Below are 27,498 nucleotides of genomic sequence, written 5' to 3'. Positions count from 1 at the left end.
CTGGATAGTCTCACTGCTCTGGTTAGTATCACTGCTCTGGATAGTATCACTGCTCTGGATAGTATCACTGCTCTTTAATAAGCTTAACGTCTAAAGATCAGATTATTTTTTCCTCATTTTATTCAACCGTTACCAGGCACCTGCTAAAAAAAATAGATAACTCAGACGAGTGTCTTTTTGAATGGCTGTTTAGACGTTTGAAATTCGTAATTCTGGAGGTTGAGCTGCAACTGTTCCATCAGTGAAATCATTTTATAAGACTGAGTACAATTAAGGAACCAGGAACACTGAATACAGGAAACATTATTTACAGGCTGAGAGAGAGAACTTATTTAACTCACACAGTAGAATCACCTCCATAGATTAAAGTTTACATAGTCTTAAAACAGATATAATGACCATATTATACATTTCGTAGTACAGCAAGAAATACATATATACACTTAGTAGAATACATACTGTACTATACATAAAATAAAGGTTTTATATACCCAACAAAACATTCAAGCAATACCAGGATGTTCACTATGTGTCTCCCACAGGTCCCCGGAGCGGAGGTTGAGAGACATTGTACTGTGGCCCAATCACAAACGGACTCCCAGACCCTACAACTTACGCACTTGTGGAGATCTGAGAGGATTTGATTTGTATTAGCAATATGGTGAAACTTCCACCTGACCCACAGGTGTCAAACTCATTGCACAGAAGACCAAGTGTCAGTGGGTTTTTGCTCTTCCCTTGTACTTGTAATTAAGGTCACTAATTAGTAAGGAACTCCCCTCACCTGGTTGTCTAGGTCTCAGTAAGGACCTCCCCTCACCTGGTTGTCTAGGTCTCAGTAAGGAACTCCCCTCACCTGGTAGTCTAGGTCTCAGTAAGGACCTCCCCTCACCTGGTTGTCTAGGTCTCAGTAAGGACCTCCCCTCACCTGGTTGTCTAGGTCTCAGTAAGGAACTCCCCTCACCTGGTTGTCTAGGTCTCAGTAAGGAACTCCCCTCACCTGGTTGTCTAGGTCTCAGTAAGGAACTCCCCTCACCTGGTAGTCTAGGTCTCAGTAAGGAACTCCCCTCACCTGGTAGTCTAGGTCTCAGTAAGGAACTCCCCTCACCTGGTTGTCTAGGTCTCAGTAAGGAACTCCCCTCACCTGGTTGTCTAGGTCTCAGTAAGGAACTCCCCTCACCTGGTTGTCTAGGTCTCAGTAAGGAACTCCCCTCACCTGGTTGTCTAGGTCTCAGTAAGGAACTCCCCTCACCTGGTTGTCTAGGTCTCAGTAAGGAACTCCCCTCACCTGGTCGTCCAGGTCTCAGTAAGGAACTCCTCTCACCTGGTCGTCCAGGTCTCAGTAAGGAACTCCCCTCACCTGGTTGTCTAGGTCTCAGTAAGGAACTCCCCTCACCTGGTTGTCTAGGTCTCAGTAAGGAACTCCCCTCACCTGGTAGTCTAGGTCTCAGTAAGGAACTCCCCTCACCTGGTTGTCTAGGTCTCAGTAAGGAACTCACCTGGTTGTCTAGGTCTCAGTAAGGAACTCCCCTCACCTGGTTGTCTAGGTCTCAGTAAGGAACTCCCCTCACCTGGTTGTCTAGGTCTCAGTAAGGAACTCCCCTCACCTGGTTGTCTAGGTCTCAGTAAGGAACTCCCCTCACCTGGTTGTCTAGGTCTCAGTAAAGAACTCCTCTCACCTGGTTGTCTAGATCTCAGTAAGGAACTCCCCTCACCTGGTTGTCTAGGTCTCAGTAAGGAACACCCCTCACCTGGTTGTCAAGGTCTCGGTAAGGACCTCCCCTCACCTGGTTGTCAAGGTCTCAGTAAGGACCTCCCCTCACCTGGTTGTCTAGGTCTCAGTAAGGAACACCCCTCACCTGGTTGTCTAGGTCTCAGTAAGGAACTCCCCTCACCTGGTTGTCAAGGTCTCAGTAAGGAACTCCCCTCACCTGGTTGTCAAGGTCTCAGTAAGGAACTCCCCTCACCTGGTTGTCAAGGTCTCAGTAAGGAACTCCCCTCACCTGGTTGTCTAGGTCTCAGTAAGGAACTCCCCTCACCTGGTTGTCTAGGTCTCAGTAAGGAACTCCCCTCACCTGGTAGTCTAGGTCTCAGTAAGGACCTCCCCTCACCTGGTTGTCTAGGTCTCAGTAAGGAACCCCTCACCTGGTTGTCAAGGTCTCAGTAAGGACCTCCCCTCACCTGGGTATCTAGGTGTTAGAAAACTAAAACCTGCAGACACTAGACCCTCCATGGTATTAGTTTGACACCCCTGACCAAGTCTATTAGAGGGGCAAATTGGAGGTATTAGTAAATTGCTTTTCAAATCCTCTCAGATCTCCACAAATGCGTAGGGCATAACGTCTAGGGGTCCATTTGGGATTGGGCCTAGGTCATAAGAACCACAATCAACTCTGTGAATCCTCCTGAGTGTAAAGCTGCAGGTCTGTGGAAGACAAAAAACAACAGACATCAGAAAGGAAAAATGGTGCCCTAAAATAATTTCTCTACAAAGGTCAAATAGAAGGTATATTGTGTGAACTGTATCTGAACATTTTACTTGCCATCAATGTCCTTGCTTCCACGGTCATTGTTTAATCAATTCCTCACAGCTCAGGAGGTCGTCCGAGGGAGGAATTGAGGAAACAAGGACGGAGGAAACATGGGGGGAGAATCTCAATTGCACTTCCTTGATTCCTCACGTCTTCTCTCCTCACCACCTTCTCATTGGCTCCCCTTTGACCTACCCCTCTAACCTTCTAATCCAATGGGCTTTGAGAAGGTGGTGAGGAGAGAGAATGCGAGGAATCAAGAGAAGTGCAATTGATTTTGACGGCTACTGATAAAGTTTTCAGACACACACTGGAAAGTTAGGTGAGGCTTACCTGACCGGTGGTACTCCACCCTGGTGAGGAAGAGTCCTTCTGGGGGTGATGTGAGCTTGTGTGGGTAGGCCTGAGAGTCCTGGGCCTCCAGTAATTCCTTCACCCCAGAGACAGACATCTGTCCCTGGCCAACTGCCACCAGAGCCCCTGTCATCCTACGCACCTTTAACAAAGCAGAGGAGTAACAGTGTCTGGGTTCACATGCACCACTGATGCATAATAATCATGGTTTTTATTACCACGGTAACGGCACCACTAATATTCACCAACGGCTGGCGATCAGCACTCAGGTCACACTGGCTGGCGGTGACGGTGGAATACAACGTACCTGTTTGTAGAGGAAGGATCTGCTTTTGAAGGTGAGCTCCCAGAACTGAATATCTCTGCAAGAAGACAAGAGACATTTCAAATATTGCAGAGAGAGAGACAGAGACGGAGACAGTAAAACAACACCAGTAATGACATCCTCGTACCACAAGCCTGGAGGTGTGGTAACTGTTGTCTTGAGACATTGTGTCAACATCACAGCAACAATGTCTACCTCTGGAGTGATTGTCAGGTGTAATACTGTATCTGATCTGATGGTCACAAGGATACAAGGCTCCTAATAATGGCTAATGTGGGTTTAGTCTAATTACCTTTTTAAGTGGTATTCAGTCTGCAGGGAGAGAAATGTGTGTGTGTGTGTGTGTGTGTGTGTGTGTGTGTGTGTGTGTGTGTGTGTGTGAGAGAGAACATTTAGCAATGGTGCACATTCATTCATTATCTGATTTGCTTCCCGCTTGACCTGAACGCCAAGCGTCACGTCTGGAAGAAACCTGGCACCATCCCTACGGTGATGGCAGCATCATGTATCATGCTGTGGGGATGTTTTTCAGCGGCAGGGACTGGGAGACTAGTCAGGATCGAGGGAAAGATGAAAGGAGCAAAGTACAGAGAGATCCTTGATGAAAATCTGCTCCAGAGAGCTCAGTACCTCAGACTGGGGCGAAGATTCACCTTCCAACAGGACAACGACCCTAAGTACACAGCCAAGACAATGCAGGAGTGGCTTCGGGACAAGTCTCTGAATGTCCTTGAGTGGCCCTATCAGAGCCCGGACCTGAACCTGATCGAACATCTCTGGAGAGACCTGAAAATAACTGTGCAGTGACTCTCTCAATCCAACCTGACAGAGGTTGAGAGGATCTGCAGAGAAGAATAGGAGAAACTCCCCAAATACAGTTGTGCCAAGCTTGTTGCGTCATACCCAAGAAGACTCGAGGTTGTAATCGCTGCCAAAGGTGCTTCAACAAAGTTCTGAGTAAAGGGTCTGAATACTTATGCGATATTTCCATTTATTTTTTTAAATATAAATTTGCACACATTTCTAAAAACAATGTTTTTGCTTTGTCACTATGGGGTATTGTGTGTAGATTGATGATGAGGGGGGGGGGGACAATTTAATCAATTTCAGAATAAGGCTGTAATGTAACAAAATGTGTAAAAAGTCAAGGGGTCTGAATACTTTCAGAATGCACTGTATCTGATCTGATGGTCAAGGATACAGGGCTCCTAAAAATGGCTACGGTGGGGTTAGACTAATTACCTATTTTAGTGGTATTTCAGTCTTAATCTGCAGGGAGAGAAATATGGTGTGTGTGTGTGTGTGTGTGTGTGTGTGTGTGTGTGTGTGTGTGTGTGTGTGTGTGTGTGTGTGTGTGTGTGTGTGTGTGTGTGTGTGTGTGTGTGTGCCTCTGTGTGTGTGTGTGTGTGTGTGTGTGTGCCTCTGTGTGTGTGTGTGTGTGTGTGCGTGTGTGTGTGTGTGTGTGTGTGTGTGTGTGTGTGTGTGTGTGTGTGTGTGTGTGTGTGTGTGTGTGTGTGTGTGTGTGTGTGTGTGTGTGTGTGTGTGTGTGTGTGAACCTCTGCTCTTCTGCCATCTCTCCCTGCAGACTGAAAGCACATAGGGCTGGGAGAATCTCCCGTCATATCAGTCATAGGGCTGGGAGAATCTCCCGTCATATTAGTCATAGGGCTGGGAGAATCTCCCGTCATATTAGTCATAGGGCTGGGAGAATCTCCCGTCATATCAGTCATAGGGCTGGGAGAATCTCCCGTCATATTAGTCATAGGGCTGGGAGAATCTCCCGTCATATTAGTCATAGGGCTGGGAGAATCTCCCGTCATATCAGTCATAGGGCTGGGAGAATCTCCCGTCATATTAGTCATAGGGCTGGGAGAATCTCCCGTCATATTAGTCATAGGGCTGGGAGAATCTCCCGTCATATTAGTCATAGGGCTGGGAGAATCTCCCATCATATTAGTCATAGGGCTGGGAGAATCTCCCGTCATATTAGTCATAGGGCTGGGAGAATCTCCCGTCATATCAGTCATAGGGCTGGGAGAATCTCCCGTCATATCAGTCATAGGGCTGGGAGAATCTCCCGTCATATCAGTCATAGGGCTGGGAGAATCTCCCATCATATCAGTCATAGGGCTGAGAGAATCTCCCGTCATATTAGTCATAGGGCTGGGAGAATCTCTCGCTGGGAGAATCTCCCGTCATATCAGTCATAGGGCTGGGAGAATCTCCCGTCATATCAGTCATAGCGCTTGGAGAATCTCCCGTCATATTAGTCATAGGGCTGGGAGAATCTCCCGTCATATTAGTCATAGGGCTGGGAAATGCCAGGGACCTCACAATGCAATATTATCACGATAGTTAGGTGCCGATACAATATGTATTGCAATACTCACGATTCTATATGTATTGCAATACTCGCGATTCTATATGTATTGCGATACTCACGATTCTATATGTATTGCGATACTCACGATTCTATATGTATTGCGATACTCACGATTCTATATGTATTGCGATACGATACTGTACTTTAATTGTGATTCGATGTTTCAAAGATATTGCTCATGAGAAAATCGCCACCCCCCTCCCCCTATTTAAAAAAAGAAGATGGAGAATAAGCTATGAAGGAAAAATACTACAGCCGACTACCTCAAAATAAATAACGCGATATTGTCAAAAAGATTTACGATATATCGGCAAAAATAATACCCCGATATATACAACTGTATCGATTTTTTTCCCCCTTCTCACCCCACATCACTAATTACTCATTGGCTTAATCGTCCTAAACTACCAACCAATCATCTCCCACAACACCTTCCCCCACGTGTCTTGGGCACCTCTACATTCAGCAGCTGAGCTGACTCCATACTGCACTGACATGAGGCGGAACAGACAGTTGCTTCTTCATTAAAACTGGTTCGTTGTGATAAAATGTGACTACAGTCGTTAGCTAGCTACCTTTTTTATTGAAGGATCGTTGTATTTAGTGTTTCACAAGCTGGTTTGCTTCTATTTATTATGAAGTGGCGATCTCAGGCTTAGAGATATAATGGAGTATTGGTGGACGTTATCAAACGTCAGAAATACCTCTCCTTCAACCACTAAACTGCTTAGCTAGATGTACAATTGCGGGACAAAGACCTCCTCGGGCAAAACGTCAAGAATTAATTACAGATTTCTTATTCAGAAAAAAAAAATGGAGGATGAAGTGTTGTTGTTGTTGCTAGGTAACATGCTGAGATTCATGGGAAGAAGCTGCCAAGGGAACCGATTGGCTAAAATGAACTACTTTATTCAGTTGGTCACGGTTATGGTTGTGTCACTGCAACCTTAAAGGTACTAAATGATGTCACCATTGCCCTTGATTCTAAGCAATGTTGTGTTGCTATTTTTATTGACTTGGCCAAAGCTTTTGATACGGTAGACCAGATATCCCCAAACTGGTGTATACCTGGTCCCCCCAGGGGTGGCGCACTATGCCGCCGGGGGTACGCCAATTAAAAATGTGATTCACATTTGAAAGAAAAATAAAAAATAAAAAAAATCTTCACATTTTCAAACAGTCCAATAATATTTTCCAACGGGACTATACATTTGGGGTGGCAGGTAGCCTAGTGGTTAGAGCGTTGGACTAGTAACCGAAAGGTTGCTAGATCGAATCCCCGAGCTGACAAAGTAAAAATCTGTCGTTCTGCCCCTGAACAAGGCCGTCATTGTAAATAAGAATGTGTTCTTAACTGATAGTTACTGATATTACTGCTACTACCAGCTCTACCGATAGTACTGCTACTACCAGCTCTACCGATAGTACTGCTACTACCAGCTCTACTGATAGTACTGCTACTACCAGCTCTACTGATAGTACTGCTACTACCAGCTCTACTGGTAGTACTGCTACTACCAGCTCTACTGATAGTACTGCTACTACCAGCTCTACTGGTAGGACTGCTACTACCAGCTCTACTGATAGTACTGCTACTACCAGCTCTACTGGTAGTACTGCTACCACCAGCTCTACTGATAGTACTGCTACTACCAGCTCTACTGCTACTACCAGCTCTACTGATAGTACTGCTACTACCAGCTCTACTGATAGTACTGCTACTACCAGATCTACTGCTACTACCAGCTCTACTGATAGTACTGCTACTACCAGCTCTACTGATAGTACTGCTTCTACCAGCTCTACTGCTACTACCAGCTCTACTGATAGTACTGATACTACCAGCTCTACTGGTAGTACTGCTACTACCAGCTCTACTGATAGTACTGATACTACCAGCTCTACTGATAGTACTGCTACTACCAGCTCTACTGATAGTACTGCTACTACCAGCTCTACTGATAGTACTGCTACTACAAGCTCTACTGATAGTACTGCTACTACCAGCTCTACTGGTAGTACTGCTACTACCAGCTCTACTGATAGTACTGCTACTACCAGCTCTACTGATAGTACTGCTATTACCAGCTCTACTGATAGTACTGCTACTACAAGCTCTACTGATAGTACTGCTACTACCAGCTCTACTGCTACTACCAGCTCTACTGATAGTACTGCTACTACCAGCTCTACTGCTACTACCAGCTCTACCGATAGTACTGGTACTACCAGCTCTACTAATAGTACTGCTACTACTGATAGTACTGCTACTACCAGCTCTACTGCTACTACCAGCTCTACTGATAGTACTGGTACTACCAGCTCTACTAATAGTACTGCTACTACCAGCTCTACTGCTACTACTAGCTCTACTGATAGTACTGCTATTACCAGCTCTACTAATAGTACTGCAACTACCAGCTCTACTGCTACTACCAGCTCTACTGATAGTACTGCTACTACCAGCTCTACTGATAGTACTGCTACTACCAGCTCTACTGATAGTACTGCTACTACCAGCTCTACTGATAGTACTGCTACTACCAGCTCTACTGATAGTACTGCTACTACCAGCTCTACTGATAGTACTGCTACTACCAGCTCTACTGATAGTACTGCTACTACCAGCTCTACTGATAGTACTGCTACTACCAGCTCTACTGATAGTACTGCTACTACCAGCTCTACTGATAGTACTGCTACTACCAGCTCTCCTGATAGTACTGCTACTACCAGCTCTACTGGTAGGACTGCTACTACCAGCTCTACTGATAGTACTGCTACTACCAGCTCTACTGGTAGGACTGCTACTACCAGCTCTACTGATAGTAATGCTACTACCAGCTCTACTGATAGTACTGCTACTACCAGCTCTACTGATAGTACTGCTACTACCAGCTCTACTGCTACTACCAGCTCTACTGATAGTACTGCTACTACCAGCTCTACTGATAGTACTGCTACTACCAGCTCTACTGATAGTACTGCTACTACCAGCTCTACTGATAGTACCAGCTCTACTGCTACTACCAGCTCTACTGATAGTACTGCTACTGCCAGCTCTACTGATAGTACTGCTACTACCAGCTCTACTGCTACTACCAGCTCTACTGATAGTACTGCTACTACCAGCTCTACTGATAGTACTGCTACTACCAGCTCTACTGATAGTACTGCTACTACCAGCTCTACTGATAGTACTGCTACTACCAGCTCTACTGCTACTACCAGCTCTACTGATAGTACTGCTACTACCAGCTCTACTGATAGTACTGCTACTACCAGCTCTACTGGTAGTACTGCTACTACCAGCTCTACTGATAGTACTGCTACTACCAGCTCTACTGATAGTACTGCTACTACCAGCTCTACTGATAGTACCAGCTCTACTGCTACTACCAGCTCTACTGATAGTACTGCTACTGCCAGCTCTACTGATAGTACTGCTACTACCAGCTCTACTGGTAGTACTGCTACTACTGATAGTACTGCTACTACCAGCTCTACTGATAGTACTGCTACTACCAGCTCTACTGATAGTACTGCTACTACCAGCTCTACCGATAGTACTGCTACTACCAGCTCTACTGCTACTACCAGCTCTACTGATAGTACTGCTACTACCAGCTCTACTGATAGTACTGCTACTACCAGCTCTACTGATAGTACTGCTACTACCAGCTCTACTGATAGTACTGCTACTACCAGCTCTACTGATAGTACTGCTACTACCAGCTCTACAGATAGTACTGCTACTACCAGCTCTACAGATAGTACTGCTACTACCAGCTCTACTGATAGTACTGCTACTACCAGCTCTACTGGTAGGACTGCTACTACCAGCTCTACTGATAGTACTGCTACTACCAGCTCTACTGGTAGTACTGCTACCACCAGCTCTACTGATAGTACTGCTACTACCAGCTCTACTGCTACTACCAGCTCTACAGATAGTACTGCTACTACCAGCTCTACTGATAGTACTGCTACTACCAGCTCTACTGCTACTACCAGCTCTACTGATAGTACTGCTACTACCAGCTCTACTGATAGTACTGCTTCTACCAGCTCTACTGCTACTACCAGCTCTACTGATAGTACTGATACTACCAGCTCTACTGGTAGTACTGCTACTACCAGCTCTACTGATAGTACTGATACTACCAGCTCTACTGATAGTACTGCTACTACCAGCTCTACTGATAGTACTGCTACTACAAGCTCTACTGATAGTACTGCTACTACCAGCTCTACTGGTAGTACTGCTACTACCAGCTCTACTGATAGTACTGCTACTACCAGCTCTACTGATAGTACTGCTATTACCAGCTCTACTGATAGTACTGCTACTACAAGCTCTACTGATAGTACTGCTACTACCAGCTCTACTGCTACTACCAGCTCTACTGATAGTACTGGTGATAGTACTGCTACTACCAGCTCTACTGCTACTACCAGCTCTACCGATAGTACTGGTACTACCAGCTCTACTAATAGTACTGCTACTACTGATAGTACTGCTACTACCAGCTCTACTGCTACTACCAGCTCTACTGATAGTACTGGTACTACCAGCTCTACTAATAGTACTGCTACTACCAGCTCTACTGCTACTACTAGCTCTACTGATAGTACTGCTATTACCAGCTCTACTAATAGTACTGCAACTACCAGCTCTACTGCTACTACCAGCTCTACTGATAGTACTGCTACTACCAGCTCTACTGATAGTACTGCTACTACCAGCTCTACTGATAGTACTGCTACTACCAGCTCTACTGATAGTACTGCTACTACCAGCTCTACTGATAGTACTGCTACTACCAGCTCTACTGGTAGGACTGCTACTACCAGCTCTACTGATAGTACTGCTACTACCAGCTCTACAGATAGTACTGCTACTACCAGCTCTACTGATAGTACTGCTACTACCAGCTCTACTGGTAGTACTGCTACTACCAGCTCTACTGGTAGTACTGCTACTACCAGCTCTACTGATAGTACTGCTACTACCAGCTCTACTGGTAGGACTGCTACTACCAGCTCTACTGATAGTACTGCTACTACCAGCTCTACTGGTAGTACTGCTACCACCAGCTCTACTGATAGTACTGCTACTACCAGCTCTACTGCTACTACCAGCTCTACTGATAGTACTGCTACTACCAGCTCTACTGATAGTACTGCTACTACCAGATCTACTGCTACTACCAGCTCTACTGATAGTACTGCTACTACCAGCTCTACTGATAGTACTGCTTCTACCAGCTCTACTGCTACTACCAGCTCTACTGATAGTACTGATACTACCAGCTCTACTGGTAGTACTGCTACTACCAGCTCTACTGATAGTACTGATACTACCAGCTCTACTGATAGTACTGCTACTACCAGCTCTACTGATAGTACTGCTACTACCAGCTCTACTGATAGTACTGCTACTACAAGCTCTACTGATAGTACTGCTACTACCAGCTCTACTGGTAGTACTGCTACTACCAGCTCTACTGATAGTACTGCTACTACCAGCTCTACTGATAGTACTGCTATTACCAGCTCTACTGATAGTACTGCTACTACAAGCTCTACTGATAGTACTGCTACTACCAGCTCTACTGCTACTACCAGCTCTACTGATAGTACTGCTACTACCAGCTCTACTGCTACTACCAGCTCTACCGATAGTACTGGTACTACCAGCTCTACTAATAGTACTGCTACTACTGATAGTACTGCTACTACCAGCTCTACTGCTACTACCAGCTCTACTGATAGTACTGGTACTACCAGCTCTACTAATAGTACTGCTACTACCAGCTCTACTGCTACTACTAGCTCTACTGATAGTACTGCTATTACCAGCTCTACTAATAGTACTGCAACTACCAGCTCTACTGCTACTACCAGCTCTACTGATAGTACTGCTACTACCAGCTCTACTGATAGTACTGCTACTACCAGCTCTACTGATAGTACTGCTACTACCAGCTCTACTGATAGTACTGCTACTACCAGCTCTACTGATAGTACTGCTACTACCAGCTCTACTGATAGTACTGCTACTACCAGCTCTACTGATAGTACTGCTACTACCAGCTCTACTGATAGTACTGCTACTACCAGCTCTACTGATAGTACTGCTACTACCAGCTCTACTGATAGTACTGCTACTACCAGCTCTCCTGATAGTACTGCTACTACCAGCTCTACTGGTAGGACTGCTACTACCAGCTCTACTGATAGTACTGCTACTACCAGCTCTACTGGTAGGACTGCTACTACCAGCTCTACTGATAGTACTGCTACTACCAGCTCTACTGATAGTACTGCTACTACCAGCTCTACTGATAGTACTGCTACTACCAGCTCTACTGCTACTACCAGCTCTACTGATAGTACTGCTACTACCAGCTCTACTGATAGTACTGCTACTACCAGCTCTACTGATAGTACTGCTACTACCAGCTCTACTGATAGTACCAGCTCTACTGCTACTACCAGCTCTACTGATAGTACTGCTACTGCCAGCTCTACTGATAGTACTGCTACTACCAGCTCTACTGCTACTACCAGCTCTACTGATAGTACTGCTACTACCAGCTCTACTGATAGTACTGCTACTACCAGCTCTACTGATAGTACTGCTACTACCAGCTCTACTGATAGTACTGCTACTACCAGCTCTACTGCTACTACCAGCTCTACTGATAGTACTGCTACTACCAGCTCTACTGATAGTACTGCTACTACCAGCTCTACTGGTAGTACTGCTACTACCAGCTCTACTGATAGTACTGCTACTACCAGCTCTACTGATAGTACTGCTACTACCAGCTCTACTGATAGTACCAGCTCTACTGCTACTACCAGCTCTACTGATAGTACTGCTACTGCCAGCTCTACTGATAGTACTGCTACTACCAGCTCTACTGGTAGTACTGCTACTACTGATAGTACTGCTACTACCAGCTCTACTGATAGTACTGCTACTACCAGCTCTACTGATAGTACTGCTACTACCAGCTCTACCGATAGTACTGCTACTACCAGCTCTACTGCTACTACCAGCTCTACTGATAGTACTGCTACTACCAGCTCTACTGATAGTACTGCTACTACCAGCTCTACTGATAGTACTGCTACTACCAGCTCTACTGATAGTACTGCTACTACCAGCTCTACTGATAGTACTGCTACTACCAGCTCTACAGATAGTACTGCTACTACCAGCTCTACAGATAGTACTGCTACTACCAGCTCTACTGATAGTACTGCTACTACCAGCTCTACTGGTAGGACTGCTACTACCAGCTCTACTGATAGTACTGCTACTACCAGCTCTACTGGTAGTACTGCTACCACCAGCTCTACTGATAGTACTGCTACTACCAGCTCTACTGCTACTACCAGCTCTACAGATAGTACTGCTACTACCAGCTCTACTGATAGTACTGCTACTACCAGCTCTACTGCTACTACCAGCTCTACTGATAGTACTGCTACTACCAGCTCTACTGATAGTACTGCTTCTACCAGCTCTACTGCTACTACCAGCTCTACTGATAGTACTGATACTACCAGCTCTACTGGTAGTACTGCTACTACCAGCTCTACTGATAGTACTGATACTACCAGCTCTACTGATAGTACTGCTACTACCAGCTCTACTGATAGTACTGCTACTACAAGCTCTACTGATAGTACTGCTACTACCAGCTCTACTGGTAGTACTGCTACTACCAGCTCTACTGATAGTACTGCTACTACCAGCTCTACTGATAGTACTGCTATTACCAGCTCTACTGATAGTACTGCTACTACAAGCTCTACTGATAGTACTGCTACTACCAGCTCTACTGCTACTACCAGCTCTACTGATAGTACTGGTGATAGTACTGCTACTACCAGCTCTACTGCTACTACCAGCTCTACCGATAGTACTGGTACTACCAGCTCTACTAATAGTACTGCTACTACTGATAGTACTGCTACTACCAGCTCTACTGCTACTACCAGCTCTACTGATAGTACTGGTACTACCAGCTCTACTAATAGTACTGCTACTACCAGCTCTACTGCTACTACTAGCTCTACTGATAGTACTGCTATTACCAGCTCTACTAATAGTACTGCAACTACCAGCTCTACTGCTACTACCAGCTCTACTGATAGTACTGCTACTACCAGCTCTACTGATAGTACTGCTACTACCAGCTCTACTGATAGTACTGCTACTACCAGCTCTACTGATAGTACTGCTACTACCAGCTCTACTGATAGTACTGCTACTACCAGCTCTACTGGTAGTACTGCTACTACCTGCTCTACTGATAGTACTGCTACTACCAGCTCTACTGATAGTACTGCTACTACCAGCTCTACTGATAGTACTGCTACTACCAGCTCTACTGATAGTACTGCTACTACCAGCTCTACTGATAGTACTGCTACTACCAGCTCTACTGATAGTACTGCTACTACCAGCTCTCCTGATAGTACTGCTACTACCAGCTCTACTGGTAGGACTGCTACTACCAGCTCTACTGATAGTACTGCTACTACCAGCTCTACTGGTAGGACTGCTACTACCAGCTCTACTGATAGTACTGCTACTACCAGCTCTACTGATAGTACTGCTACTACCAGCTCTACTGATAGTACTGCTACTACCAGCTCTACTGATAGTACTGCTACTACCAGCTCTACTGCTACTACCAGCTCTACTGATAGTACTGCTACTACCAGCTCTACTGATAGTACTGCTACTACCAGCTCTACTGATAGTACTGCTACTACCAGCTCTACTGATAGTACCAGCTCTACTGCTACTACCAGCTCTACTGATAGTACTGCTACTGCCAGCTCTACTGATAGTACTGCTACTACCAGCTCTACTGATAGTACTGCTACTACCAGCTCTACTGATAGTACTGCTACTACCAGCTCTACTGATAGTACTGCTACTACCAGCTCTACTGGTAGTACTGCTACTACCTGCTCTACTGATAGTACTGCTACTACCAGCTCTACTGATAGTACTGCTACTACCAGCTCTACTGATAGTACTGCTACTACCAGCTCTACTGATAGTACTGCTACTACCAGCTCTCCTGATAGTACTGCTACTACCAGCTCTCCTGATAGTACTGCTACTACCAGCTCTACTGGTAGGACTGCTACTACCAGCTCTACTGATAGTACTGCTACTACCAGCTCTACTGGTAGGACTGCTACTACCAGCTCTACTGATAGTACTGCTACTACCAGCTCTACTGATAGTACTGCTACTACCAGCTCTACTGATAGTACTGCTACTACCAGCTCTACTGATAGTACTGCTACTACCAGCTCTACTGCTACTACCAGCTCTACTGATAGTACTGCTACTACCAGCTCTACTGATAGTACTGCTACTACCAGCTCTACTGATAGTACTGCTACTACCAGCTCTACTGATAGTACCAGCTCTACTGCTACTACCAGCTCTACTGATAGTACTGCTACTGCCAGCTCTACTGATAGTACTGCTACTACCAGCTCTACTGATAGTACTGCTACTACCAGCTCTACTGATAGTACTGCTACTACCAGCTCTACTGATAGTACTGCTACTACCAGCTCTACTGATAGTACTGCTACTACCAGCTCTACTGATAGTACTGCTACTACCAGCTCTACTGCTACTACCAGCTCTACTGATAGTACTGCTACTACCAGCTCTACTGATAGTACTGCTACTACCAGCTCTACTGATAGTACTGCTACTACCAGCTCTACTGGTAGTACTGCTACTACCAGCTCTACTGATAGTACTGCTACTACCAGCTCTACTGATAGTACTGCTACTACCAGCTCTACTGATAGTACTGCTACTACCAGCTCTACTGATAGTACCAGCTCTACTGCTACTACCAGCTCTACTGATAGTACTGCTACTGCCAGCTCTACTGATAGTACTGCTACTACTGATAGTACTGCTACTACCAGCTCTACTGATAGTACTGCTACTACCAGCTCTACTGATAGTACTGCTACTACCAGCTCTACCGATAGTACTGCTACTACCAGCTCTACTGCTACTACCAGCTCTACTGATAGTACTGCTACTACCAGCTCTACTGATAGTACTGCTACTACCAGCTCTATTGATAGTACTGCTACTACCAGCTCTACAGATAGTACTGCTACTACCAGCTCTACTGATAGTACTGCTACTACCAGCTCTACTGATAGTACTGCTACTACCAGCTCTACTGATAGTACTGCTACTACCAGCTCTACTGATAGTACTGCTACTACCAGCTCTACTGCTACTACCAGCTCTACTGATAGTACTGCTACTACCAGCTCTACTGATAGTACTGCTACTACCAGCTCTACAGATAGTACTGCTACTACCAGCTCTACTGATAGTACTGCTACTACCAGCTCTACTGATAGTACTGCTACTACCAGCTCTACTGATAGTACTGCTACTACCAGCTCTACTGATAGTACTGCTACTACCAGCTCTACTGATAGTACTGCTACTACCTGCTCTACTGATAGTACTGCTACTACCAGCTCTACTGATAGTACTGCTACTACCAGCTCTACTGATAGTACTGCTACTACCAGCTCTACTGATAGTACTGCTACTACCACCTCTACTGATAGTACTGCTACTACCACCTCTACTGATAGTACTGCTACTACCAGCTCTACTGATAGTACTGCTACTACCAGCTCTACTGCTACTACCAGCTCTACTGATAGTACTGCTACTACCAGCTCTACTGATAGTACTGCTACTACCAGCTCTACTGATAGTACTGCTACTACCAGCTCTACTGCTACTACCAGCTCTACTGATAGTACTGCTACTACCAGCTCTACTGATAGTACTGCTACTACCAGCTCTACTGGTAGTACTGCTACTACCAGCTCTACTGATAGTACTGCTACTACCAGCTCTACTGATAGTACTGCTACTACCAGCTCTACTGATAGTACTGCTACTACCAGCTCTACTGATAGTACCAGCTCTACTGCTACTACCAGCTCTACTGATAGTACTGCTACTGCCAGCTCTACTGATAGTACTGCTACTACTGATAGTACTGCTACTACCAGCTCTACTGATAGTACTGCTACTACCAGCTCTACTGATAGTACTGCTACTACCAGCTCTACCGATAGTACTGCTACTACCAGCTCTACTGCTACTACCAGCTCTACTGATAGTACTGCTACTACCAGCTCTACTGATAGTACTGCTACTACCAGCTCTATTGATAGTACTGCTACTACCAGCTCTACTGATAGTACTGCTACTACCAGCTCTACTGATAGTACTGCTACTACCAGCTCTACTGATAGTACTGCTACTACCAGCTCTACAGATAGTACTGCTACTACCAGCTCTACTGATAGTACTGCTACTACCAGCTCTACTGATAGTACTGCTACTACCAGCTCTACTGATAGTACTGCTACTACCAGCTCTACTGATAGTACTGCTACTACCAGCTCTACTGCTACTACCAGCTCTACTGATAGTACTGCTACTACCAGCTCTACAGATAGTACTGCTACTACCAGCTCTACTGATAGTACTGCTACTACCAGCTCTACTGATAGTACTGCTACTACCAGCTCTACTGATAGTACTGCTACTACCAGCTCTACTGATAGTACTGCTACTACCAGCTCTACTGATAGTACTGCTACTACCAGCTCTACTGATAGTACTGCTACTACCAGCTCTACTGATAGTACTGCTACTACCAGCTCTACTGATAGTACTGCTACTACCAGCTCTACTGATAGTACTGCTACTACCACCTCTACTGATAGTACTGCTACTACCACCTCTACTGATAGTACTGCTACTACCACCTCTACTGATAGTACTGCTACTACCACCTCTACTGATAGTACTGCTACTACTGATAGTACTGCTACTACTGATATTACTGCTACTACCAGCTCTACTGATAGTACTGCTACTACCAGCTCTACTGGTAGGACTGCTACTACCAGCTCTACTGATAGTACTGCTACTACCAGCTCTACTGATAGTACTGCTACTACCAGCTCTACTGATAGTACTGCTACTACCAGCTCTACTAATAGTACTGCTACTACCAGCTCTACTGCTACTACCAGCTCTACTGATAGTACTGCTACTACCACCTCTAATGATAGTACTGCTACTACTGATAGTACTGCTACTACTGATATTACTGCTACTACCAGCTCTACTGATAGTACTGCTACTACCAGCTCTACTGGTAGGACTGCTACTACCAGCTCTACTGTTTTGCTTCCACGAGCACATCCAATGCTAGCATCAGTAATTCTACATTTGTTGTTAGCCCAGCTAGCATGGACACTGACGGTTGTGACTCTGATGCAGCCAGAGAACTACTGCCCCCTTACCCGGGAAAGCACCGAACAACAGACAGGGACGTTGGACCTTCGAAGAGGGGTTCACTTATATTGGGAGTAGTGCCTTTCCTCAGCCCACAGTGTGTTATATGAGCAAAAGTACTATCTCACAACTCAATGAAACCTTCCCTCTTGCACAGACATGTAGAAACAAAACATGTCCATTTAAAAAATAAGTAACGGGAGTTTTTTGAGCGAGAATAAAGATGACTTTCAAGTAGTAATACATGTATAAAAGCAACAGATACCATTAATAAGAAGGGGCTAGAAGCGTTTTATATGGTGAGCTACCGAGTGGCTAGGACAGGCAAGCCCTATACTATTGTGGAGGACTTAATTCTTCCTGCTGCCGCGGATATGGCTGAGACCATGCTGGGGGGGAAAAGGCCAAAGAAACTACACAGACAACGCCTTCATCAAACAACACTGTTTCACGACGCATCAGTGACATGGCAGGGGATGTTTTGAAACAATTACTGCTTTGCATACAAGCCAGTGAATTATATGCGTTACAGCTGGATGAGTCAACAGACGTGGCGGGACTGGCACAGCTCCTGGTACATGTCCGTTACGTTTATGGGGGGGTCAATTAAGGAAGACATCCTCTTCTGAAAACCAGGACAACATGGGAGGATATTTTTTTAAGTACTGGACAGCTTTGTGACATCAAATGGACTTTGGTGGTCAAGATGTGTTGGTATCTGTACTGATGGAGCTAAAGCTGGAGGTTGAATGTTAAAAGGGGTACGGGACTATAAAAAGTTTGGGAACCACTGGAATAGGGAATAGAATAGGGGATAGAATAGGGAATAGAATAGGGGATAGAATAGGGAATAGAATAGGGGGTCATTCTATATAGGGGATAGAATAGGGGATAGGAAATAGGAGATATAATAGGGAATAGAATAGGGAATAGAATAGGGGATAGAATAGGGAGTCATTCTATATAGGGGATAGAATATGGGATAGAATAGGGGATAGAATAGGGAATAGAATAGGGGATAGAATAGGGAATAGAATAGGGGATAGAATAGGGAATAGAATAGGGAATAGAATAGGAAATAGAATAGGGAATAGAATAGGGGATAGAATAGGGGATAGAATAGAGAATAGAATAGGGAATAGAATAGGGAATAGAATAGGGAATAGAATAGGGAATAGAATAGGAAATAGAATAGGGGATAGAATAGGGAATAGAATAGGGAATAGAATAGGGGATAGAATAGGGGATAGAATAGAGAATAGAATATGGAATAGAATAGGGAATAGAATAGGGGATAGAATAGGGAATAGAATAGTGGATAGAATAGTGGATAGAATAGGGGATAGAATAGGGAATAGAATAGGGGATAGGGAATAGGAGATATAATAGGGAATAGGGGATAGGGAATAGAATAGGGAGTCATTTTAGGTGCTACACTGTAAGAACTGGGTCACATGCAAATGAATGTCAATGCTGCTGTCTGATGATGACATGTAAGGGGTTAGTGGTTAGGTTTATGGTCTGGGTTAAGGTTAATGTTAGGGTTAAAGGTTAGAGAAATGAATTTTGGGTATAGGGGATAGAAGAACATAATGTGTGTGTGTGTTATAACATGTTGGCAAACGGAACACTGACAAACTGAATGGGAACAGGAATACAATTTAGAGTAGGTTTCATGTCAAAACTATTTCTCAATATTACTAGAACAGAATAAAGAACATAAAGCATCTGTTTCACATGCAGGATTAGACTGGTGTCTATGCTTGTGTCTGTATCGGAGTTTGTGTTACTGTGGAAAGTGAACATAAAACAAAAAATTCTAGAACAGCAACGACATTCTAGAACCGCAACGACATTCTAGAACCGCAACAACATTCTAGAACCGCAACAACATTCTAGAACAGCATCTACATTCTAGAACAGCAACGACATTCTAGAACCGCGATGGACATTCTAGAACCACAACGACATTCTAGAACCGCAACAACATTCTAGAACCGCAATAACATTCTAGAACAGCATCGACATTCTAGAACAGCAACGACATTCTAGAACCGCGATGAACATTCTAGAACAGCAACAACATTCTAGAACCGCAACGACCTTCTAGAACAGCAATGACATTCTAGAACAGCAATGACATTCTAAAACAGCAACGACATTCTAGAACAGCAACGACATTCTAGAACAGCAACAACATTCTAGAACCGCAACAACATTCTTGTAATAGCTGTCGCTCTCCTCATCCTCGGATGAGGTGAGGAGAGAAGGATCTTCGGACCAAAATGCGGAGTCAGGGAAATAAGCCATTTTTATTACAAATACGACGTAGACTAAACAAAACAAAACACTTTCAAAACTTACAAAATAACAAAACGACGTTGACGCAACCTGAACATAAACTTACATAGACAAACGTAAACTCACGAACAGGAACGGACATCGAAACATACGAACAGCCAAAACAGCTCCAAAAGTGAATACATCGAAACAACACGAAGACATCACAGGAGACAATCACCCACAAACAAACAGTGAGAAATGCCCTACCTAAATATGACTCTTGATTAGAGGAAAATGCAAACCACCTGCCTCTAATCAAGAGCCATACCAGGCAAACCGAAACCAACATAGAAACAGATAACATAGACTGCCCACCCAAAACACATGCCCTGACCAAAAACACATAAAAACTAACATAAATAGGTCAGGACTGTTACAATTCTAGAACCGCAACAACATTCTAGAACAGCAACGACATTCTAGAACAGCAACGACATTCTAGAACAGCAACGACATTCTAGAACAGCAACACCATTCTAGAACCGCAACAACATTCTAGAACCGCAACAACATTCTAGAACAGCAATGACATTATAGAACAGCAACAACATTCTAGAACAGCAACACCATTCTAGAACCGCAACACCATTCTAGAAGCTCTCCTCCTCTGGAACTCCTCTGATCCTTGTGTAATCTCCTCCTGTCCTGTCTTGCCCGGCCCTGCCCGGTCTCTCCAGTACTCTTCATACTCTCTATATCATTGTACACCACCGTACTAAAAGTGTGGCGAAACCTTTGGGCTTATCAATAATTGACAAGCAGGCTTCCCCTGTTTCTTACTATAGGGACCTTTATGAAATACACTACATGACCAAAAGTATATAAACAACCCTTCAAATGAGTGGATTCTGCTATTTCAGCCACACCCGTTGCTGATAGGTGTATAAAAACCGAGCACGCAGCCAATACTTTAAAAAGAAAGTAAAAAATGGTTTGATGTCTGCCCATATGAAATGTACCCTACGATGTCACTGCAGTGATGAGATAGACGTTCTTCTTCTTTTGTTTTTATGTTTTATTATCTCTCTGTCATACAACCGTGTTGGATCTTGTTTCACGAGGACCACAACGGAAAGAAGTCCCAGACTTTATTGTATGTTATCTTCAATGATTTCGAAGTGGTAGGCCACACAAGCTCACAGAACAGGACCGCCGACTGTTGCATCACTCACTACCAAGTTCCAAACTGCCTCTGGAAGCAACGTCAGCACAGTAACTGTTAGTCGGGGAGCTTCATGGCCGAGCAGTCGCACACAAGCCTAAGATCAAAATGCGCAATGCCAAGCGTCGGCTGGAGTGGTGTAAAGCTCGCCACCATTGGTCTCTGGAGCAGTGGAAATGCGTTCTGTGGGGTGATGAATCATGCTTCACCATCTGGCAGTCCGACGTTACGAATCTACCTGCCCGAATGCATAGTGCCCACTGTAAAGTTTGGTGGAGGAGGAATATTGGTCTGGGGCTGCTTTTCATGGTTCAGGGCTCTTAGTTCCAGTGAAGGGAAATCTTAACGCCACAGCATACAATTACATTCTAGACGATTCTGTGCTTCCAACTTGGTGGCAAAAGTTTGGGGAAGGCCCTTTCCTGTTTCAGCATGACAATTCCCCCGTGCACAAAGCGAGGTACATACAGAAATAGTTTGTTGAAATCGGTGTGGAACAACATTGCTGGCCTGCACAGAGCCCGGACCTCAACCCCATCGAACACCTTTGGGATGAATTTGAATGCCGACTGCGAGCCAGGCCTAATCGCCCAACATCAGTGCCCAACCTCACTAATGCTCGTGGCTGAATGGAAGCAAGTAAGTAAGTAAGTCCCCACAGCAATGTTCCAACATCTAGTGGAAGGCCTTCCCAGAAGAGTGGAGGCTGTTATAGCAGCAATGTTCCAACATCTAGTGGAAAGCCTTCCCAGAAGAGTGGAGGCTGTTATAGCAGCAATGTTCCAACATCTAGTGGAAAGCCTTCCCAGAAGAGTGGAGGCTGTTATAGCAGCAATGTTCCAACATCTAGTGGAAGGCCTTCCCAGAAGAGTGGAGGCTGTTATAGCAGCAATGTTCCAACATCTAGTGGAAGGCCTTCCCAGAAGAGTGGAGGCTGTTATAGCAGCAATGTTCCAACATCTAGTGGAAGGCCTTCCCAGAAGAGTGGAGGCTGTTATAGCAGCAATGTTCCAACATCTAGTGGAAAGCCTTCCCAGGAGAGTGGAGGCTGTTATAGCAGCAATGTTCCAACATCTAGTGGAAGGCCTTCCCAGAAGAGTGGAGGCTGTTATAGCAGCAATGTTCCAACATCTAGTGGAAGGCCTTCTCAGAAGAGTGGAGGCTGTTATAGCAGCAATGTTCCAACATCTAGTGGAAGGCCTTCCCAGAAGAGTGGAGGCTGTTATAGCAGCAATGTTCCAACATCTAGTGGAAAGTCTTCCCAGAAGAGTGGAGGCTGTTATAGCAGCAATGTCCCAACATCTAGTGGAAGGCCTTCCCAGAAGAGTGGAGGCTGTTATAGCAGCAATGTTCCAACATCTAGCGGAAAGCCTTCCCAGAAGAGTGGAGGCTGTTATAGCAGCAATGTTCCAACATCTAGTGGAAGGCCTTCCCAGAAGAGTGGAGGCTGTTATAGCAGCAATGTTCCAACATCTAGTGGAAGGCCTTCCCAGAAGAGAGGAGGCTGTTATAGCAGCAATGTTCCAACATCTAGTGGAAGGCCTTCTCAGAAGAGTGGAGGCTGTTATAGCAGCAATGTTCCAACATCTAGTGGAAGGCCTTCCCAGAAGAGTGGAGGCTGTTATAGCAGCAATGTTCCAACATCTAGTGGAAAGTCTTCCCAGAAGAGTGGAGGCTGTTATAGCAGCAATGTCCCAACATCTAGTGGAAGGCCTTCCCAGAAGAGTGGAGGCTGTTATAGCAGCAATGTTCCAACATCTAGCGGAAAGCCTTCCCAGAAGAGTGGAGGCTGTTATAGCAGCAATGTTCCAACATCTAGTGGAAAGCCTTCCCAGAAGAGAGGAGGCTGTTATAGCAGCAATGTTCCAACATCTAGTGGAAAGCCTTCCCAGAAGAGAGGAGGCTGTTATAGCAGCAATGTTCCAACATCTAGTGGAAAGCCTTCCCAGAAGAGAGGAGGCTGTTATAGCAGCAATGTTCCAACATCTAGTGGAAAGCCTTCCCAGAAGAGAGGAGGCTGTTATAGCAGCAATGTTCCAACATCTAGCGGAAAGCCTTGCCAGAAGAGAAGAGGCTGTTATAGCAGCAATGTTCCAACATCTAGTGGAAAGCCTTCCCAGAAGAGAGGAGGCTGTTATAGCAGCAATGTTCCAACATCTAGCGGAAAGCCTTGCCAGAAGAGTGGAGGCTGTTATAGCAGCAATGTTCCAACATCTAGTGGAAAGCCTTCCCAGAAGAGAGGAGGCTATTATAGCAGCAATGTTCCAACATCTAGCGGAAAGCCTTGCCAGAAGAGTGGAGGCTGTTATAGCAGCAATGTTCCAACATCTAGTGGAAGGCCTTCCCAGAAGAGTGGAGGCTGTTATAGCAGCAAAGGGGGTGACCAACTCCATATTAACACCCATGATTTAGTAATGAGATGTTCGATGAGCAGGCAGGTGTCCATATACTTTTGGCCATGTAGTGTATGTACCGGTACACAGAGCTCGGGCCGAGAGAAAATGAGCTAAATCTGGTGGAATACATGTTGTACAAATAAACATATAAACACATATAAGACAAATAAACATATAAACACATATAAGACAAATAAACACATAAACACATATAAGACAAATAAACAAATAAACACATAAACACATATAAGACAAATAAACAAATAAACACATATAAGACAAATAAACAAATAAACACATATAAGACAAATAAACATATAAACACATATAAGACAAATAAACATATAAACACATATAAGACAAATAAACACATAAACACATATAAGACAAATAAACATATAAACACATATAAGACAAATAAACACATAAACACATATAAGACAAATAAACACATAAACACATATAAGACAAATAAACATATAAACACATATAAGACAAATAAACACATAAACACATATAAGACAAATAAACACATAAACACATATAAGACAAATAAACATATAAACACATATAAGACAAATAAACATATAAACACATATAAGACAAATAAACACATATAAGACAAATAAACATATAAACACATATAAGACAAATAAACATATAAACACATATAAGACAAATAAACACATATAAGACAAATAAACATATAAACACATATAAGACAAATAAACACATAAACACATATAAGACAAATAAACATATAAACACATATAAGACAAATAAACATATAAACACATATAAGACAAATAAACACATAAACACATAAGACAAATAAACATATAAACACATATAAGACAAATAAACACATAAACACATATAAGACAAATAAACATATAAACACATATAAGACAAATAAACATATAAACACATATAAGACAAATAAACATATAAACACATATAAGACAAATAAACAAATAAACACATATAAGACAAATAAACACATAAACACATATAAGACAAATAAACAAATAAACACATATAAGACAAATAAACACATAAACACATATAAGACAAATAAACACATAAACACATATAAGACAAATAAACAAATAAACACATATAAGACAAATAAACACATAAACACATATAAGACAAATAAACACATATAAGACAAATAAACATATAAACACATATAAGACAAATAAACACATAAACACATATAAGACAAATAAACACATAAACACATATAAGACAAATAAACAAATAAACACATATAAGACAAATAAACACATAAACACATATAAGACAAATAAACACATATAAGACAAATAAACATATAAACACATATAAGACAAATAAACATATAAACACATATAAGACAAATAAACATATAAACACATATAAGACAAATAAACATATAAACACATATAAGACAAATAAACATATAAACACATATAAGACAAATAAACATATAAACACATATAAGACAAATAAACACATAAACACATATAAGACAAATAAACATATAAACACATATAAGACAAATAAACACATAAACACATATAAGACAAATAAACAAATAAACACATATAAGACAAATAAACACATAAACACATATAAGACAAATAAACACATAAACACATATAAGACAAATAAACACATAAACACATATAAGACAAATAAACACATATAAGACAAATAAACACATAAACACATATAAGACAAATAAACACATAAACACATATAAGACAAATAAACACATATAAGACAAATAAACATATAAACACATATAAGACAAATAAACATATAAACACATATAAGACAAATAAACATATAAACACATATAAGACAAATAAACATATAAACACATATAAGACAAATAAACATATAAACACATATAAGACAAATAAACATATAAACACATATAAGACAAATAAACATATAAACACATATAAGACAAATAAACACATAAACACATATAAGACAAATAAACACATAAACACATATAAGACAAATAAACACATAAACACATATAAGACAAATAAACACATAAACACATATAAGACAAATAAACACATAAACACATATAAGACAAATAAACATATAAACACATATAAGACAAATAAACATATACTGTAAACACATATAAGACAAATAAACATATAAACACATATAAGACAAATAAACACATATAAATATGGCTGGTTTGAATACATACCATCTGTCTCTCAACCCATATTTCAGGGGTTAATAATTAAGGCATGAAAATGGTATTTAGTACAGGAACAACCCAGCCAGAGGAATAAACCATTTAGTTCACCAAATCTCTCTCCAACACCCCCACTAACCTCCACTATGGATTATTCCCCTTCTAGGTAGAGGCCACTACAATGATCAGATCTGAAAAATGATGATTGATTCTAATAATATTCAGGAGAGTTTAAAAAAAAAAATTATACCCCCTTTTCTCCCCAATTTTCATGGTATCCAATCGCTAGTAATTACTATCTTGTCTCATCGCTACAACTCCCGTACGGGCTCGGGAGAGACGAAGGTCGAAAGCCATGCGTCCTCCGAAGCACAACCAAACCAAGCCGCACTGCTTCTTAACACAGCGCGCCTCCAACCCGGAAGCCAGCCGCACCAATGTGTTGGAGGAAACACCGTGCACTTGGCCCCCTCGGTTAGCGCGCACTGCGCCCAGCCCGCCACAGGAGTTGCTGGAGCGCGATGAGACAAGGATATCCCTACCGGCCAAACCCTCCCTAACCCGGACGACGCTAGGCCAATTGTGCGTCACCCCACGGACCTCCCGGTCGCGGCCGGCTGCGACAGAGCCTGGGCGCGAACCCAGAGACTCTGGTGGCGCAGCTAGCGCTGCGATGCAGTGCCCTAGACCACTGCGTCACCCGGGAGGCCTACAGGAGGGTTTTTAAAGTCAAATCCCCACCAATGTAAACATGGTGTTGGGTACTAAAGGCTTTCTAACACACTGTGGCTATTGCACAGTTAGGGTAAGGGCTATCGTTAGGGTTAAAGTTCAGGGGTTAGAGGTCAGGGTACCTGTGGAAATGTCTTTGTATACGAAAGCATCCCCAGGCTCCAAAATAGGGTCAGGGGTTAGAGGTCAGGGTACCTGTGGAAATGTCTTTGTATACGAAAGCATCCCCAGGCTCCAAAATAGGGTTAGGATTAGGGTCAGGGGTTAGAGGTCAGAGGTTACCTGTGGAAGTGTTTGTGTACAAAGGCGTCTCCGAGTTCCAGACTGGCCTTCTCCAGGGTCTTTACCGGGTCTTTAAACGGTGTCTCAGAGTTCAGGGCTCGGAAGGAGCTGAAGTTATGGGTACCCACCAGCAGGGCGGCAGCATCGCGCATCGCACCGACATCCAGGTCGCTGTCAGGAGGAAGAGAAGGCAGGGGGCATATGTTAAAGGGTAAAGGTTAAGGGTTATATGTATGTTAATTCCTGTAAAAATGGTGTCAAGACTTCCGCCGAAGTCGGATCCTCTCCTTGTTCGGGCTGCGTTCGACGTCACCGGCTTTCTAGCCATCGCCGTCCATTTTTCCTATATCCATTTTGTCTTGTCTTGTA

General features: G+C 43.5%; 1 protein-coding gene across 1 annotated transcript; it reads right to left on the bottom strand.

Annotated features, from left to right (window-relative positions):
• Positions 1–238: 238 nt before the first annotated feature.
• On the bottom strand, positions 239–27,498 carry pusl1 (pseudouridine synthase like 1). The gene is made up of 4 exons (XM_055869906.1): positions 27,130–27,498; positions 3,193–3,247; positions 2,865–3,027; positions 239–2,425 (listed from the first exon to the last, which is right to left on the bottom strand). The coding sequence occupies exons 1-4, from the start codon at positions 27,279–27,281 to the stop codon at positions 2,388–2,390; spliced, it is 408 nt and encodes a 135-aa protein (XP_055725881.1). The 5' UTR covers positions 27,282–27,498; the 3' UTR covers positions 239–2,387.

This window comes from Salvelinus fontinalis, chromosome 18, assembly GCF_029448725.1.
Source record: "Salvelinus fontinalis isolate EN_2023a chromosome 18, ASM2944872v1, whole genome shotgun sequence".
NCBI lineage: Eukaryota > Metazoa > Chordata > Actinopteri > Salmoniformes > Salmonidae > Salvelinus > Salvelinus fontinalis.
This window is presented reverse-complemented; position numbering and strand designations above follow the sequence as displayed.